We start from the raw sequence: 18,579 nt of genomic DNA, 5'->3' as shown, positions 1-18,579 counted from the left end.
CACGTGGCGGCCGCTCCGCCGCCCCTTGGTTGGGCAGGGGGGGAACCTCGGCCGCGCGCGCGCTGCCGGGCACCGGCCGCCCCCGGCACGGGCCCGCCCCGGCACCGCCCCAGGGCTTCGCGGGCCCCCGGGGACGGCGCGGGGCCACGCGCTCCCGGGAGCCGGGGCCGGGGTCAGGGTCCCGCCTGTCCTATCGTAGGCGGTGGGAGGAGCGGCGGGCGGGTGGTTCCGCTGGAATTCGTGTCGGTCCTTGCTGGGTCGCGCTCTGAGGGGCCCGGTGAAGGGCACTGCGGGGGAACGGGCCGCCCTTGCCCCGATCATCTCCCCCCAGGTCACCCGCGGCTTCCCGTGCCCTGATCAGCCGCTGCCTCCGCCCAGGTCGCCGCTCACTGCCCCTGCCCCGATCACCGCCCGCTTCCCCTGCCCTGGTCGCACGCTGCCTCTACCCTACTTTTCTCTGCGGTGTGTCCACACAGCCCTTTGTAAATAGAAGGGAACAAACTCTGAACCAGCAGAATGCGAGCCGGCGGCAGGCCAACAGCCATGTGACGGCTTCCACATAGCGTTGACGCAGTCCCAGAGTTTTTTTGGATTGAAGTGTGAGTAGGGTTTGTCGCTGCCACCTATAAACACAGTGTATGCCTTGACCCTTGGGGCAGAGACATCTAAGCAGGGAAAGAAAAGCCTTTTCTCTGCTTCCAACTTGAATGATTTACATCTCAGGAAACAAATAATTACCAATATATGCTGATGCGTTTTCTTCTGCTGCTAAATCAAACTCAACATTGGACCAACTGAATTTTTATCTTTGCTAAGTATTTTCATAGTTTAGGTGAGTTCCGTGGATAAAAATAAACGAAAGTTGAATGTAGTTTGGAGGAGAATTTAAACTGTCTGCACAAAGTTCAGATGAAACAGTATTTTAAAATAAAAGTAGAGTGAGAGGGGAGAGAGGAAAGCAAAATGCTTTTAATAGACCAGTGGAAAACACATGATTGAAGAAAAGACAAATTCATACATTAATGCTGGAAATAAACCAGGTTAGTGTTTTGCTGATCCCTGCAAGATTAAACTGCTGTTTGGTAAAAGTACAGAGGACAGATTGAGAAAACTTCAGTTTTAGGCAAATTGTGAGAAAACTGAGGAGAGGGATTTTATTTTTTCAAAAATTTGCTTAAACTGCATATTCAACTTAACTAAAAATATGAAAGACCCAAATTAAGAACATGTCCTATAAGTCCTAGTGGAAAAATGCCCTTGTTGCAGGCTGGTTTCAGTGGAGACTTGAGGCTTCATGTCCTTCTCCACAGGGTAGCAAGAGGTTTTCAAACTATGTTAAGTATAGAGATTTTTATTGTCCATAAGAGTAATGCTTCCAGGAACATCTGCTGGTTCTTTAAAATCTTCTTCTTTGTAGTTTTAGAACTTATTATTCATGTATTTGCAGTCAGAACGTTTGTAATGTTGGAATATTGTTTCCTATGGTTTTTAATATTACAAGTGTCAGTACTGGATATCAAGAACAAACTTTATTGAGAAACAACACTGCAGCACCCCACTACCTCAAAATGGATAGAATAGAAAGCATTTGCTTTTAGTATTTGTTACATTGTCTACTTGCATTTTGCTCTTTGCTCAGTTAAATGAGGCAACATCCATATCTCAGTTTCTTTAAGACGGGTCATCAGTTTCAAATAAGTTACCTGTTGTTTGTTTGGTAGGGGTTTTTTATTAAGGTGGTTTCAGGTATTGGGCTTCTTCAACCCTCTGCTTCTTCAAAATTTATAAGGCCTTGACAAAATTACGTAAAATTTGAAGTCAAATCACTGGCTCATAGATGTGAAAAAAAGGCAAACATTGCCTCTAAGAAATACATTTTCCAGCTCAGTTTTGAAGTGGTATTTATGTCTAATTCAGTTGAATTGAATTTGAGTTGCATTGTTTTTTACAAAAAAATTGGAGGAATCAAGTGTACCCCGAGGATAATTGCAATATTGAAATTATTGAACCCAGTACTACAGCTAGGAAATAAAAGATGCAGATTACTTGGCTCCCAAAGCAGAATGCAGAACTCGCAGTTCTCTAGGTTTGCTTCTCAGCCCAGCAGGAGAGCTTTCCAAGAGACAGCCTGGAAAGCAGCATGCACCCTGAACAGGAGGCAGCTCCTGGGCAGCCTGAGCAGAGGGCACACGCCTCCAGTGCTTTTTGACTCCGAGACTGCAGAGCTGGCTGTTGGGAATCGTTGTTTCCTCTCATTATTTCCAACTGTTCTGTAGGAATCAGTCTTCTAAAACATCACGAGGGATAGAATTTCACACTGTCACCAGGCACTTGGAGCAGCCCTCTGCTTACCTGCTGCATGGAACGGGGCTGCTTCCACCTACCCACACCAGCTTTCAAGGCTCTGGGCTTCCCATGGGAAGCATTGGTTGCTTTCTGTGGTTCACCCAGGGCGTGTTTCGTATGAAGTACAGGCAGAGACCCAGAGACAGGGAGCCGGACCAGACACCTGAGTGTTCACTGAGATTTATTGACAATCATTGTCACTTGCTGAGAATGAATGTATGTACAGTGGTTTTGATTGGCTCTAGATAAATCACACTCTAATTACGTAGTGTAATACCATTGCAATTTGGTGAAGTCCTGTTACAGGATGGTATGTATAAGAGGAGTTGCTAATTTTGGCTGTTAAACAGCAGTTCAATGTACACATCTTGTTAAATTTAGCCAGTGTAATCTCCTTAAAAGATCAGCTTTTTTTTTTGGTGTTCCTGTCATTTATTTAATTTTACTAGAATATCTGTGCTGTAAGAGGGGTATTGTATCTTTCACCACATGCTGAAAGCAAAGGAAACTGAGCAGCTTATACCACACATGTTATCAAACACATATTTAATGTTACTAGCAAACAGGTATGTCTTAACATATGACCAAAATATAAAGAACAGTTGACCTCCTCAGAAGCAACACTCGAGTAGAAGACTTTTCATTATGACCTGAGTTATATATGAAGCAATGTACCACCGTGAGGCTTTAAAGGGAATAAACGTAAAACACAATGTCTCAACCCCTGTGCTTTTAATAACATTCTTAGGCTCGATAATGAAGAATTGGGGACATTCCTTCCAACCTACATGAAGAAGCTAAAATACTTAGTGGGATGATGTGCAAACAAGAAGGAACTTCTACACATTTACCATACGTTAGTGAACTGAACAGTACAATGTTATGCAACCATTTACATTCTAAACAGCAAGCTTCTATAAAACTGATAACCATCGTTATTGTTGTTGTTGTTATTACTATTTAGTGTCTTATTTAAGATAATGATTAATTTTTGTTTATGATAACAATTAACAAGTGTGATGAAATCAGGATTGCTTTCTACCTGCAGCATGTGTACAGTTTTATACTTTCCTATGTGGTTTTCACACTATGTTTCTTCATTTGTTAGAACTTAGTATGTTAGATATGGGAGTTCAAAGAGTAAAGACTTAATTCTTTGGTTACAAACAGCAGAATAGCAGTATTTTTTTCTGGTGGAATTTTTTCATTTGTTTTTTAAGTTAGGATATTAAAGTGATCAGTCAGGCTTTCTTTAAGAATGATTGCAAGGGCAGAAAACTGCCTTCATCTTAACATTATGAGCAGGATCTTTTCTCCATGTGTTGTGCTTTTACAATGGTCAAAATCATAAGAGAGGTCAGGAAAGCATCCTCCGAGACAAACGCATGAGTAATTGTTAGGTGGTAAATAGGAGGAGGAGAATGCACGTTATGGGAAGATGTAACTTACGAATCAGTTAGGATTCAGTTTCATTTTGTGTATCAATAACTAGGTACAGTTTCATGCTACTTTTAAGTAGCAGTGTGCATTATACTCAATGATATGAGACTGAAATACATTCTGAGTATGAGCAATTTGCTCCCTTACTCATAAAATCTGTTGTACCCCAGTGCTTTAAATCCTTAAGGCTTCAGTGCATTTTTTGGGTAGGTGCATTTTTAATAAATGGATTACATGTTTTGTTCTACATGCAAAAGCAGCATCAGGGTGGTAGTTAACACTAAATGCACAGAGAAACATTCCAAAACCTTGTTTTTAAGGTGTTCTTCCATACTTTGGAACTCCCAGCACTGCACTGTGTATTGAGCTTCTCTGTTAACCACGGGTAATGCCATTTGAGTGTGGAATGTCATTACCAAAGTGATACAACAATGCAGTTAAGTGAGAAGACCTGGTACAGTTTTGGAATAGAGGCAGATGTCTAAGCGAGAGTAATGGAAGTGGGGAGTGTTAAGTCCCTTCATTGAACTACCTTGTTCATTGCCTAGTCTGATGAGAAGGGAGAGCAGGATCTGTGGGAAGGGAATTTGGCCAATAGTGACAGCCAAGGTGTGCCGGGAACCCCCTTTTTTCCCTACTCCCTTGGATCTGGCTGTTGATGTAAGCTGATGTTGTAGGTGTTTGGTGTGTTTTGGAATCCTTCTTCCGGAGGATTCACCAGAAAACAGGATGTACTGCAGCATCTGTCTGTATCCCAGCAAGATAGAGCTGCCAAGGCTGCTTGCTCTGCCAGTCACAGTTGCAGGCGTGGGCTCCCAACTTCAGCGCACAGAGTGTTCACTCTTTCCTAGAACTTGCTGACAGGTGTCCTGTGGATAGCATTGACTAATTATTAGGCTGAGGATGATAAGTATATTTATATTAAGTTTTGAAAGAAATGCATACAAGATTGAAATATGTTTTGCATACTCAACATGGTAAGGAACAGCTGCTGGGCATTTGCTTTGTATGGATTTCTTACTCAATTGCTTTTTGCAGTATTTTGCCCCAAGATCTTTAAGATTTTTTTTTACTTCAGCTTTGCTTATTCTCACAATCTGGGCCAGAATGCTACCTCAAAACAGACTTTGACACTGCTACCTCTTTTAAAGAGGAAATAATTATTATTCGTAAGTACTGATGCACAGCAAACAGTATTTTAAAGAGAATGAAATGTTTTATCTTTAGTGGACTTGAAACAAGCAACAAAATTACTGTTAACCTTATATATATGGGGATGCATGCACGGACATGCTCAGGATCAGATACAGACTTTCCCCCTTTCCATAAATCCTAATTTCCTATGGAAGCAATGACGCAATTGCTCTGTTGGTGCCTCTCTGTTTGCTTGCTAGTCACTCAAATTTGAAGCGAGATGGTGAAATAAGTGAGATGGTTGAACGGAGCCAGTGGCTCGCTGGTATGGGGAGAGATTTTAATTCTTCCTTTCCATCACAAACCTTGTGTATACTCCTGAGCCGGGCCCTTTACCTCTATGAATTACAAGGAAAGTAACCTGGAAAAAAGAGAAGTGAGTTGTTTTCTGGCAGTTTATCAAGATGGAAGGTTAAGGTGGGCACCCATGCTTGACCGAGGGAGCAGGTGGGGCTGTGAGGCAGGAAATCAAAGGGACAATTGAATCCTGTCTCTTAACAGAAGCCATTATATGTTAGGTGTCCTTCATTTTCTCATAATACCAGAGTTCTTAAAAATCTCACAAAGAAGACAGGAAGCTAGATAAGGAAAGAGATTATTACTAGGGCTCCCAAAAATGAAAGAAGTTGGAGCTTGTGCTTTTTTTGGCACCAGAGAGCTCAGGTATGGAACAGAGTCTTTGTAGGCCTCATTGGTTCTGACACTTGTTTTGACTATTCACTTTTAATTGTATTCTGGCAGTTTTCAAATTAAAAAAAAAAAACTAATAACACTGTATTTCAAATTTGTGAACCAATGTTTTGACTCAATATTATTTGACCTGAATTCAGGGTAGCTTTTGTCTTCCTGATGTTGTTTCCTTCAGGAAGTTAACTGTTGCTTTGCTTTAATTTTCACTTTTTTCCAGTGTTAAATAGTGGCTCTTCAGATCCTCATTTATCGTCTCCTTTCAGTTTGATTTTATTCTCTGATAGGAATTCTTCTAAAGCATCCTTCCTATTTCAATAGTAGTAATAGCAGGAATTAGAAAGAAAAGATAATTCCATATATCCCTTCCTAAATATTTTATGTTGTTCTATCTACTGCCACCTTTTAGTCTTCTCTTCCGGCTTTGTGTTTAACATGTTTTACTGTTTTGCTCTGATATGGCAGTCTAGGATTACCTGAAATAGCATTCTGATTTCCATTTTAGATATTCTATACCTGTATTGGTAGATTTGCTTACTGTCACCTCAGACCCTCACAAAATGACAATGTGTCACACTCCTTTGAGTACTGGCACATGTTGGTCTTGTACCACAGCCCTCAGAGCCAAGCCTAGTACAGCATGGAAAAGTGCAAGGGAGATCCAGACAGTGACTATCAAAGTATGTGGGATATCAGGGTAAAATATGAACAGTTGGTACTGTGGGATTTTCTTAAGGTCCAGCAGAGCTTTTTGATGGTGCTGTAAGAAGTACACTGCTGTAGGATTTTTCATGAAGAGCTGTAGTGGCTTTGTCTAAATTTATAAATACTGTTGAGTTAGTAAGACATGGAATTAACCCATACCAGTGCTTATCAGGTGGTTTAGAAATTGGTGTGGGCTACTTAGTTTCACGCTGTTATGTCTCTAGAGAGTTTGCAAAAGTTTAAGTGACATGATTACAGTACTGTTAAGCTGGCATAATTTATATATGGATCAATTAATAAATGCAAGTCCTGAAATAGGGAATTATGGTGGGTAAAGGGAGTCGGTATCTGAGGGGTCTGTAGTAGCTCTATGTTCAACTGAGAGAGACTTATTTTTATATGTGATGATGAAGACAATCTCATGTTATCCCCTTGAGGATGCCCTTTATAAGGCTCTATATAGGGGCCATGTGGAGGATCAGCACATCAAAGAGTATTTTGGCTTCAAGGGTGGCCCAGTATAAGCTGATTTTATAAATCTGTGCACCTTTTGTTTGGGTGTCACCCATTGTAAATCATACAAAATCTAATCCAGAATGGAACCTCATAGTTGCCATTACAGCCATCAAATTGCCTAGAAATTGAAACTCATATCTACACAGGATTCGAGTGTTTACAGAATTTTTTAACAGTATTTTGAGATTAAAAAAAAAATCTATTCAACCTTATTCAGGAGAGAGGTACAGACTGTTTTCCCCTTCACAACAGATTCTCTGTCTTTCTCTCCCGATCTCTCTTTTTAATTTCATTATAATTCCCACTCCTGGGCTGCATGTACACTTTTGATTGACTGGGTTTATTGACTTGCACTTGTAAAGCAATAATATTCTGGGGCCAGGTAAACACAATGCTGTGTGTAGAGGAGCATGAGCGCAGCGTGACAGTTTGCCAGTCACCCGCTTACCAGTCGAGAGTGTCAGTTTGCAGCTGCATGCCCTGTAAGGGTCAGTGGTATCTGATTAAGTTGTTTGCTTTGTAGATCTCCAAAGATTTAGAATATCTTTAGGAACATGTCCAGAGATTGATGATTGCCCCCAAGTAACTTGCAAAATTAGTTTTCAAGTACACAGAAATACAGCTGAGTTTTTCACATGAGAAGTAACACTAAAATCATGCTAGCATAATACATATATTTGGTTTTGCCTACAAAAATCACATTATTTTGAGGCTGACAGAGGAAAAGGACTTACTGTAGATCTGTGTGCATTGTTCTGCTTGAATTGATGCAATCCATATCAAAATATCAAAGATTTTAAAATAAAAATTTGCTCCAGCATGTATGTTACTATCTATGATGTTTTCTTTCTATGATGATTTTGTGTCACCCACAAGGACAATATGAATGTTTGACTGTAATAGTAGTGATTTTGTACAGGGCGAAGAGTTTAATACAGTTGACATCCATTTATATACTGCCAAGACACTTTACAGAGAAGGCTAGAATGACTTTTACTTTTCTCCATACCAGAAAAAGACGTATGGTTTTAAATACTTTCCTACCTGCTGTATGTTATCGACAGTATAGTTTGCATGTTGACAGGTCTGTAGATGGCCATGAAGGTTATTGAAAATAACTAGTTGTTACAAATATACAGACTGGAAAGACTGGAAGTTTTCTGTGGGCTGTTAACTCACACTTTCTCTAGATGAAAAGTAATTACAAGAGGAGATGTAGATATTTCCTTATTCCAGACGATGCCGATATTTATTTTTGTGTTTTTGTTTTGTTCTTTAGTGAGATAGAAGATGAATTCAGCTGAAATCACTGATGATGATGAAGGTAAACTATTATACTTCATACAACTTTTGATCAGGCAAAAACACTTGTTGATTTAAGGCCTTCGTCCCCTAATAAAGAATGTAGTTAGATCAAGACAAATTACATTAATGTTTTCTAAAAAGTTATCTAAAATAGGGCATTATCTTTGTTAGTCATTATTATTTCTGCTCTACATTCTTTCTCCCCTCAAAAAAAAAAATCTTCCTCCTGTATGTAACATTATTTGTTTATACTTTAGATTCTTCTTTGGAGAAGAAACTGTCATTTACTGGAAAACTGTATGATTTGACTTTGTGGTGGCCTCAACGTACACTTACCATAGAAGTCATAAAAATAATGAAGTTCTTCAAAACACGTTTTCATAAAAAGAAACAAACCACAGAACGTTGTAGTAAGGATGTCATGGTTTTCTGGAGAGGGTGCTTTATCTTTCTAAACCTTCTCTTTTTTCAGTAAAAATTCCTAAAAAAAATGTGAAAGTAGAAACAGAAAATGAAGATGAAGCTCTAGACTGCTCAGTAACTTCCAGATCTGCTGAGAAACACTCACTGGATGGCGCAGTGACTTGCCTACAGGATTCCAACAAACGGAAACAGACCTCCCTTGGCTGTGATGGGTCAGGAGGCCAGCAGGATGCCTTACCCAGCGTGAAGAAGAGACGCTTTACACAAGAGGTGACTTCTCTATACATGACTGATTTCCTAGGCTAAATTCACTGCTGCTATAAGTAGAATTCAAGTCTTGTAACTAAGTTTACATTGGTAATGAGTTTGTTGCAAATGTGGCTAATCTTAAGCCAGTTTGCACACGTCTGGGTATTCTCTAAATAACATGGGAGTGATCATATTTATGAAATACAGTTATAGGTTAATTCATTTATGTGAATTATGTTTTTGTTGTTCATCAGGTAACATAGGAAGGGGCAGTGATTTGGAGTAACTTGGCATGTCTCTGATTACAGTCCCTCTCACGTCACACAGTCCTTCACCTAGATCCTCAGTGGCTGTAATTCATTCTTCTGTCACAAAGATTTAATGTCAATGACACCAGTATAAATTAGTGTATTACTTGAAAGATAAAAATGCAGGGATGCACAAGATGTGAGCCATATCAGGAGCAGAATGTATTACAACAACTGGTGTGGCATCCCACTTGGGACAATCCAGATGTTTCTCTAGCCAGTGATGGAGATGCCCAGTCTCTTCCATGATCCTGATCTAGTGTTTCTAGGCATGGTGGATTTTAATCTCTGCTGAAACTCAGCAAATTTCTTTTTGTCCTTGTTCTTTTCAGTAGGGAGAGCAGTGATCATCCATTCCTAGAAAAATCATCTGCATGTGGGAAAATTCATGTGATGTTGTCCACCCTCAGTCCTTCCTTTCTGAGATTAAAATTCTCTTTTTTCCATCTCTTCTTCAGAGGTCATCTTATATTTTTGTTGTTCCCTTTGAGAGTCCAGAAAGACTAGTGTTGGGCATTGGATAGTCGCATCTCTCCTGCCACCCTCTAGAGCAGTAAAATGACCTCCTGTTTTTCACACTCAGCACTTTATTAAAATAACCTAGATTCAAATTCATCCTCTTTTGAATAACTTCAGGCCCTGGGTTATATTTAGTTTGTGACCTATTCTAATGCACGTATCCTTTTCTGCTGTTCTGCTACCTAGCCAGTTAGTCCATGCTGTATTTGCACATTTCATGTCTCCTTTATAGCCATGTCTCCGTGTTTCTTTTTCTTGACTATCATCTCTCTGACTTCTTAGGGCTGTTTTTTCCCCTGAATGCCTGTGGTAGGTAGGTTTTAATCTTATTACACGGTTTCTTTCTTTTCCTTTCTCTTTTTCTTTTACAATTGTTTTCCTTGCATTCAGATTCTTAAAAGAGCTTTATAATGGTCTCTGAACTGTGCTTGCTTTGCATTTTCCCGTTTGCCATTAATAAATTTTAAAATTTAATTTGTAATTAATTATAACTTTGGATTTATAATATCAGAAATTGACCCAGTAATAACGATGAAAATTCATTCTTGGCTGACCCCAGTGAATCAGCATGTTTAGTTAAATAACCAACCAGAAATAGTCCTCAATCTTAACAGCATTTTTTAAAGTTAATTACTTTTCTAGTACCAGTATTTTGTTTTAATTGATGACTTTATTAACTATTTCTATTTAAACAGTGGAAAAATCTTAATTATTTTCAAGAATGTTGTGCTTGTAGTATATTTTTACTGCACGTCACATAGGCATCTATCTATGATATAAACAGAACTGTATTTCTTTTGGGCTGGTAATTATATTAATTACTTTTTATCTGAAAACTTCACTTTTTTTTTTTAATTCTGAATACCACTTCATAATCAGAAATTAGTTTTCCCTGATTTTCTTTAAAAACACAAAGTGTAGAAGATTGTAAGTTTGAAAAATTCATGTGCAACGCTTTTTTCATGTGTCTGAAAGAATCTTTCTATGTTTCTTGCTCATGTATTTTTTATTCTTTACTCCTATGCTTGAATATTATGCACTGTATTCTTACAGATACTTAGACTTTGTTTATTAAGCATAACAAAGGTCATAAATGCTGGACCTGAGCACCAAACAGAACAATAACTAAGCAACTTTTAAAACTTGGCTTAGGATTCTAAGAGAGAATGTGAGAGACTATTTCACAATTTCTGGTATTGGTTGATGTTTTCCAAAATACTGCATTTTGCAAATGTTCATAAAATGTTTAGAACATAAAAACTTGCTGTGCAATTGTAGTATAAAAAGCAGCACTATCTTATGTACACTGAGTCTCATAGTCTCATACCTTTGCTTCTTTTTTGATTGTACATTAGAACTGATCATCTTAAATGGGTGCAGTATTATCTGAAATTCATGGATGTTTAAAAATCAGTGTTACAGAAAACTAATTAGTTAAATTGGAGAATTTACAAAAGCCATGTATTTATGGTGTGGATAGTGCTGTTCCCAGATGGAAACTATAGACAAGATAATTAAAAGCAAAGGAAAAGAAAATGAGAATGTGTCTGAACTAAGATACCCTTAAATATTTTTGAGGCCCAAATGTTTTGTCATCTGCTAGTAGAATGCTGGCTATGTGTTTCTGAAATGCAAATATTCTGAAATGCAAATCCATCGCGCAGCCAGATCCGACCACTGGGAGCTGCATTAGTGAAGGCAGAAGTTCAGCTGCCATCGTAGCAAAGATCTGCTGTAGTTCTTAGCATGAGCTCCAGAGCACCGTGTCCAAAACTGAGACTGCAAACGTTGATGATCTTACTGTCAAAATAATGAATTCATGTTCTTTAATACACATTCTGATTTGGCCTGACTTTGTGCGTGAGGTGCTCATTAATAGGAGTTACCCTCATATTGCCAAGTTTTATTATATAATTAATTAGGAAAAATAAACAGCACGGGGTCATATGAGAACTGACAGATCTCTGGTGGCCTGTGGCAAGCTATTTAGTAGCAAGGTATTTTAGTAGTAGAAAAGGAATTGAAAGAGTCATATGCTGTTTCTGAAGGAATATTTGGTATATTCTTGGTTAGCAGGAGTGTTAATGAAAGAGCTACTTAGGTGGTAGATCTCACTGTTTGTATAAGAAATGTTTTGTTTTGTTCTTTTGATCTAAAGTAGAAAAAAGCTTTGTAATTCACTTTGGGTGCCTGACTGGGGAGCAGTACTGTGCTTACTGTCAGTGGAGATTTCCATGGCCTGCTTTCAGGTGATGTGGCAGAGCTTGTTACCACTTGGAACTACCTCTGTTTCTTCACTGACAAGTACAGGTGGTGTATGACAACTTCAGTCCCAGCGTAGGAGCCTGCAGTTAGGTGGGGATTTCAGTCTGCTCGCAGTCCGGTCGCTGTTCTGTGTGTGGGACTGTTCTATGAGTGAGACTGGAGTGGGACAGTCTTCTAAATGGGAGCTGGAAGTCAGGTGTCCTAGGCACTACCACAGCCAGGGATTCTGCACGCTGAAATACATCGCCTTTGCGTTATGTTTTCTTTTGATCATCTCTCCACACAGCTTTGGATGTGCAAACACGAGGTTCCATATGGAGGGTAATATGATGTGAGTGAGAGCAGAACTTGGAAACAGCTTCAGTTTAATTGAATGCTGGTTTCTAAACTTGGAGTGGAAACCAGCTTGTTCTTTCTGAGTCTCTTTTGAGTATACATTGCATTAGAAATTAAAAAATAATTAGATTCAATTTGTCGCTGCAGTAAGCAGATGCCAAGTGTGAGTACACATAGGGACCACATTGGTTTCAGGAGTTACAGTTCTGTTTCATAAGAAAGAAATCTTAATTCAAGTTCCTCACTGTAGGACATAATGGGGTCTTCACTAGAATTTCAAATTTCTTATGGCTCTCAGCTCACACCTGAAGTCTGTGTTTCATTTGTTTTAATACTTGAATGCAAATTCTGTAGTTTTTTATCTAATTAATGTTCTATAGAACAAGCCAAGAAAATTGTTTCAGTATAGAAACATTCACAAATCTGGGAGTGTTTTCTCATGTTTGAATTCTGTATGTTGGGTTTTGATTCTGTTGTATCTGCTTAACTTCTAAGAATTATTTGCAATATCCATGTGTTTGCAAAAAAAAACCCCAATCACCCAAGCCTTACATATCTGCTGTGAGATGATGAAAATGCTTGGTTCCAGTTTCAAGCAATGAGAAATAATTACAAATAATTGAGAACATGAAGTCCTTAAGAATTCATTGCTGGTTTTACATAAATAATTTAGAAAATTAGAAATCCATGAATCCAAACTTCCTTGCCTTTCAGAAATAAATCTTCCCTTAGTCATCCTTTTTAAAAAGATAATACCAAGGTGCATTTCACTTTAAATTTTTATTATTTAAATACAATGCCTTTTAAAAAATAAGTAATTTCTAAGATTTGTGTAGTAGTTTTGCACCATTATAAAGATTTTTTAAAACCCTGTGTATAAACCTTTCACATCAGAAAAAAAGAGAATAAGCATAATTTTTGTGTTTTATAGCCTTTGTGACATTTTCAAAAACTAACCTAAAGAGAGTACTGGAATGTTAAATGCAGTTGTTGGAGGCAATGGCAAGGTCACAGGACTAGGAGTCAGAAAATCTAGATGCTATTCTTGGCTCTGTTGCTGACTTGTCGCCACCCAAATTCTCTACAGCCCAAGATCCTCATATGCAAGGTGAAGCCTAATGATACTTAATTTGGGGGAGTAATTAGAGCTCTGTGGGTAGAGAGTACTAAGAACTATTACTGCGTTTCTATTCCATGGAGAAAGCCATGAGCCAAAATAAAAAGGAAACCTAAATAATCCTTTACTGTATTTTTATTTTTCCTAGTGAATTTATTAATTTTTATTATTTAACACAACAAGTTCCCTGGAGAAAATTTGACTTTGCATATTTATGTAACAATGCCTGCTTAAGGGGCACATATTTATAGCTAGTATCTTTAAGGCAGTCTTACTAATACAGTGTTTATTCATTTGAAGGGCTCCCTTTCAAACATGAGGAACAGAGATGCTGGCTCACCCACTCAGGTAAATGCAGAGCAGCCAAACAAGAACAAGAATTCTAATGTAACATGGCTCTGTGAAGAAGAATCCTTCAGTGACATAATCACTCCATCTTATAAAAAACCTCTCTATGGCATCTCACACAAAATCACAGAGAAGAAGAACCCACCAGGAGCAGAGCAGTTTGCTTCTTATGAGTTGTTTGAAAAAATCAACCCCAGCAGTCCCTCGCAAATTCGGACTTTGAACGACCAACGCAAAAGAGACTCGACCACAGCCATTGCAGTAGCAGCAGCCACAGCAGATTCAGAATCAAATATATATTCTTTGATACAGAAAATGTTTTACACGCTGAACACCCTCAATACCAATATGACTCAGCTTCACAGTAAAGTTGACCTGTTGTCTCTGGAGGTTAGCAGAATTAAGAAGCAAGTCAGTCCATCAGAGTCTGTTGCAGACTTCAAGCCTCCCCCGGAGTACCAGCTGACTTCCACGGAACTCAAACAAATCATGGATCAAAGCACGTCAGGTGGAGACCTGGCTTGCCGGTTGCTCGTGCAGCTCTTCCCAGAGCTCTTCAGTGACGATGAGTTCGGCAGGAGCTGCAGTGCCTGTGGCTTTCTCAACAAAAGGAAACTTGAATCTCTTCATCTGCAGCTTATTCGTAACTATGTGGAAGTTTGTTATCCTTCAGTGAAGAATACAGCTGTGTGGCAGTTGGAGTGTTTGCCTCAAGTCAATGATTTTTTCAATAGATTTTGGGCTCAAAGGGAAATGGAAAACAGTCAGCAGAATGTGCAATCATCCAGTTTTTATGAGACTGAGCAGGTCGAATCCTCTCATTTTATGGAGGATAAAGAGCAGGAAGAAGCTTTGTCTTTGGACAGGAGTAATGTCATTGCCTCAGATTACATGCTGGATGCTCAGGATCTCAATGAATTTTTAGATGAAGCTTCTTCACCAGGGGAGTTTTCTGTTTTTTTGTTACACAGACTGTTTCCAGAACTCTTTGACCACAGAAAATTAGCTGAAAGGTACAGCTGCTTTGGAGACTCTGGAAAACAACTGCTGGATCCTCATCGGCTTCAAATAATCCGTAGGTACACTGAAATTTACTTCCCAGATGTGCAAGAAGAAGAAGCCTGGTTGCAGCAGTGTGTTCAGCGAATAAATGATGAGCTTGAAAGTACGTATATGGATGGGAGTGAATGTGACCAGATGAGAGATGACTGTTACGATTCTTCTAGTTTACCAGATGATGTATCAATCATAAAAGTGGAAGACAGTTTTGAGTATGAAAAACCTGGCAGACGGTCAAAAAAAATTTGGCTTGTACCCATAGATTTTGACAAACTTGACTTTCCCCCTCCTGATTTTGATGTCCCTGTCCCGGACTACCTGTTGAACAAAGAACAGATTAAAAGCATATATGAAAGCAGTCTTTCCATAGGCAACTTTGCCTCTCGATTGCTTGTTCTCTTATTTCCTGAACTATTTACTCATGAAAACTTACGGAAGCAATACAACTGTAGCGGATCTTTAGGCAAGAAACAGCTCGACCCCACTAGAATTAAATTAATTCGACATTATGTGCAGATACTGTACCCCAGAGCAAAGAATGACAGAGTGTGGACATTGGAGTTTGTTGGGAAGCTTGACGAGAGGTGTCGACGAAGAGACACGGAGCAAAGGCGCTCGTACCAACAGCAACGGAAAATCCACGTGCCAGGGCCTGACAGGAGGGAATTTCTCACCTATGCAATAAACCCTGAGAGATTTCGGGAAGAATTTGAAGGGCCTCCACTGCCACCAGAAAGAAGTAGCAAGGATTTTTGCAAGATACCACTCGATGAACTTGTTGTTCCTAATCCAGACTTCCCTGTGCCTTCTCTGTATTTGTTGTCTGATAAGGAGATAAGAGAGATAGTGCAGCAGAGCCTGTCGGTTGGCAACTTTGCTGCCAGGCTCCTCGTAAGACTCTTTCCTGAACTCTTTACTCCGGAGAATCTGAGACTGCAGTACAACCATTCAGGTGCTTGTAATAAAAAACAGCTTGATCCCATCAGACTTAGATTGATCCGTCATTACGTGGAGGCAGTTTATCCTGTGGAGAAAATGGAAGAAGTGTGGCATTATGAATGTATACCGAGCATCGATGAAAGATGCCGGCGTCCTAACAGAAAAAAGTGTGATATACTAAAAAAAGCAAAGAAAGCAAAAAAAGTGACGGGCTCTTTAAACTGCTAAGACTTAGACCACTAAATTATTGTCAAGAGTATGCTTTGGTTTAGACAGAAGGGCCTGTCGGGAGCTGAGGGTTCTCAGCACCTGGGACAGTCAGGCACTAAATTTGTTGTGTTTCAATGTGTGTGTTGCATTTCTGTTGGCACCGCAGCAGTGGGAAGTGGCTGACTACATTTGTACATGGGTAGAGACCATCAGTGACAGCTATCAATGACTCGCTAAGAGCATGATACTCGCTGGTGCAAATACATGTATTGAAACTATTACCCCACTCCCCATTTCTGCATCTTCCTTTTCTATCACTTTCTAATAATAAAGAATTTTTTTTTTAATGGTTGTGCTCTTCAAGGGCAGTTTTTCGTTGTACCATTATAAACAGTATTTTTAATTCATTCAGATTTTGAAATGTGTAGACTAAGCTTAATTTAAATTTGAAAGTGCCATTTTCATTGGAAATCATTGGAATATTAGACTTTGCTTCTACAGTAACTGCATCTTCACACTTGTTTTGTTCTTCATGATCTTGAGGTACTGAAAGTAATAATACTGTGTCAAAGAGCGGGTCAGAATGGTGTCGTTTGCATTTTTGACTGTTACGTTGGTTTTATTTCTAAAATCAAGAATTAACTGTTGAAGAATTGAGACATGAGCATAGACACCATGTGAATGGGTTTTTTTGTATTGACACCACAAGCTTGATCGTGCCCCTGTGAGTTCTGTTATTTTTTTGTCCAGTGTAACTGCTGGAGTGACTGAGGATTGCTCGTCTTGAGTAGAGCCAGCAGAACAGACCCAAGCCCATACCCATGGAATGTCTTCCCATCACCTGCTTGGCACCCTGTTTGTAAAATAGCAAAAGCAACAGCAGCAACAAAAAGACCTGAAACAAGAACTTAAAAAAATTTTAGACCTTACTTTCTATCAAAATCATGATTCCAAAGGTTTCCAGTGTTGATACTGAATTGCATATATAAACAGTATGTGCAAAGATTGGTTTTGGGATGAAATCCAGTGTTTCAGGGTCCCACAGCATATGAGCTGTGGTAATGTAACTCATTCTTTCCATGAATGCAGCAGCATCTGGATATTTTGGGTGTAGGGATACTGAACTCCCTCACTTTGCCAAGTTGTTTTAGTGTAATTAGTAGCTATTTGGAGACATAACTGTGTATGTATAACTTAGGTTCGTATGGTCAAGTTTGCATCATTAATATGTTCAAGTGTAACAAAGACCACCCAGAACCCAATATGGATTTGCTGTATGAATTGTCACTGGAGAGTGCTGCTTTAAAACTAGTTTTCTCTTTCGTTTTTTTTTTTTTTAATTTTAATACTGATAGAAATGGTGAGAGAGAGTCAAACATGGATTCTTAAGACAGTAAAGACAGTGGTTGCCTACAGAGCATCACTGGAACACCTTGGAGCAAGTGTTGATGTTCTCTGTGGTCCTTTTCTGTTGTTTACTTAGATGGGTCATAGCAAATTTTAAGTCAGTTCCAGTGTAATTTTCTATTTTAGCATTTGTAAGAAAGTACAAAATACTTGATATTTTTACTTCAGATTTTTAGAATTTATTGTTCTTAGACTCCTATTGATCCCTTAAAAAGGAAAACAAAATGGTTTTTCCTGATGGCAAGAACTAGTAAAAGTATTGTGTTAAACTGGGAGTAAATCATAGATAGGAGCATTTGCTCATTTTGCCCATGTGCTAGAAACATTCTCAAAGAATGTATGAAGAAAGTCATGAATGTACTAAATCACACACTGATACTGTTTATATCCATTTAAATGTTTCTGTTGGTTTAAGTAATAGCAGACCATACTCAAAATGGATATCAGAGCAAATACGGCTGTAATAAATCGAAATCATTTTACCAAAGATAAAGAACTGATACCACAATGTCTGCATCTGTTCATTTTAGTGCATAAATTTATCAAATTGAATGTATCAGAAACCAATACTCTCTTGTCATTGTATGCTACCTAGAAACTGTGAGATTTTTTTTACATGCACTTTTATGGGATATATAAAATAACAGAAGATACTAACGGCTGTTTAATTTGTGGTTGCAAATGGCTGGCCAAAAGGTAAGAAATACAATTTTATTTTCTTATCTTAATGTCATACATTTCACCAGTTAGTGATGTCAAAGCTCCCAGAAGAATTCAATATATATTAAACTTTTTTACAAGGGATAGATGTTACTAGCTAGCATGCAAGTTTGAGACATACTGGCTTTTACTGTAGATGTTGATACTAAGTCAAAAAATCAGTCAATTCATATTATCTAAAAGGAGTGAAAAAACCAGTTTGATAACTGACCATAAAAATGATAATTTTTGAAAGTGGGTATAAAAATATTTTTGTTGTGACTTTTTTCTCTTCTTACTGCTGTGTACATTCCTTTTGTCCCACTCTTCACAACCCTTTCATGATTCATTTGATTGTATGATTTATAACTGATACCAAGAAAATACAGACATATAAATAGTGGCATCGTTCATTAACAAAAGCTCTTGCAGTGCATCTGAAGTACAGCCACTTCATCCAGTTGGTCAGTCTTGTAAATAAATTAAAGGTATATTATTTTCATACAA

General features: G+C 38.7%; 1 protein-coding gene across 1 annotated transcript; it reads left to right on the top strand.

The window, feature by feature from the left end:
* Nucleotides 1-201: 201 nt before the first annotated feature.
* On the top strand, nt 202-18,579 carry BEND3 (BEN domain containing 3). Its single transcript, XM_042016893.1, has 3 exons — nt 202-8,212; nt 8,666-8,886; nt 13,711-18,579. The coding sequence occupies exons 1-3, from the start codon at nt 8,179-8,181 to the stop codon at nt 15,982-15,984; spliced, it is 2,529 nt and encodes an 842-aa protein (XP_041872827.1). The 5' UTR covers nt 202-8,178; the 3' UTR covers nt 15,985-18,579.

This window comes from Corvus kubaryi, unplaced genomic scaffold (assembly GCF_017639235.1).
Source record: "Corvus kubaryi isolate FWS band 111438036 unplaced genomic scaffold, C.kubaryi_AGA036_p1.0 split3-73, whole genome shotgun sequence".
NCBI lineage: Eukaryota > Metazoa > Chordata > Aves > Passeriformes > Corvidae > Corvus > Corvus kubaryi.
This window is presented reverse-complemented; position numbering and strand designations above follow the sequence as displayed.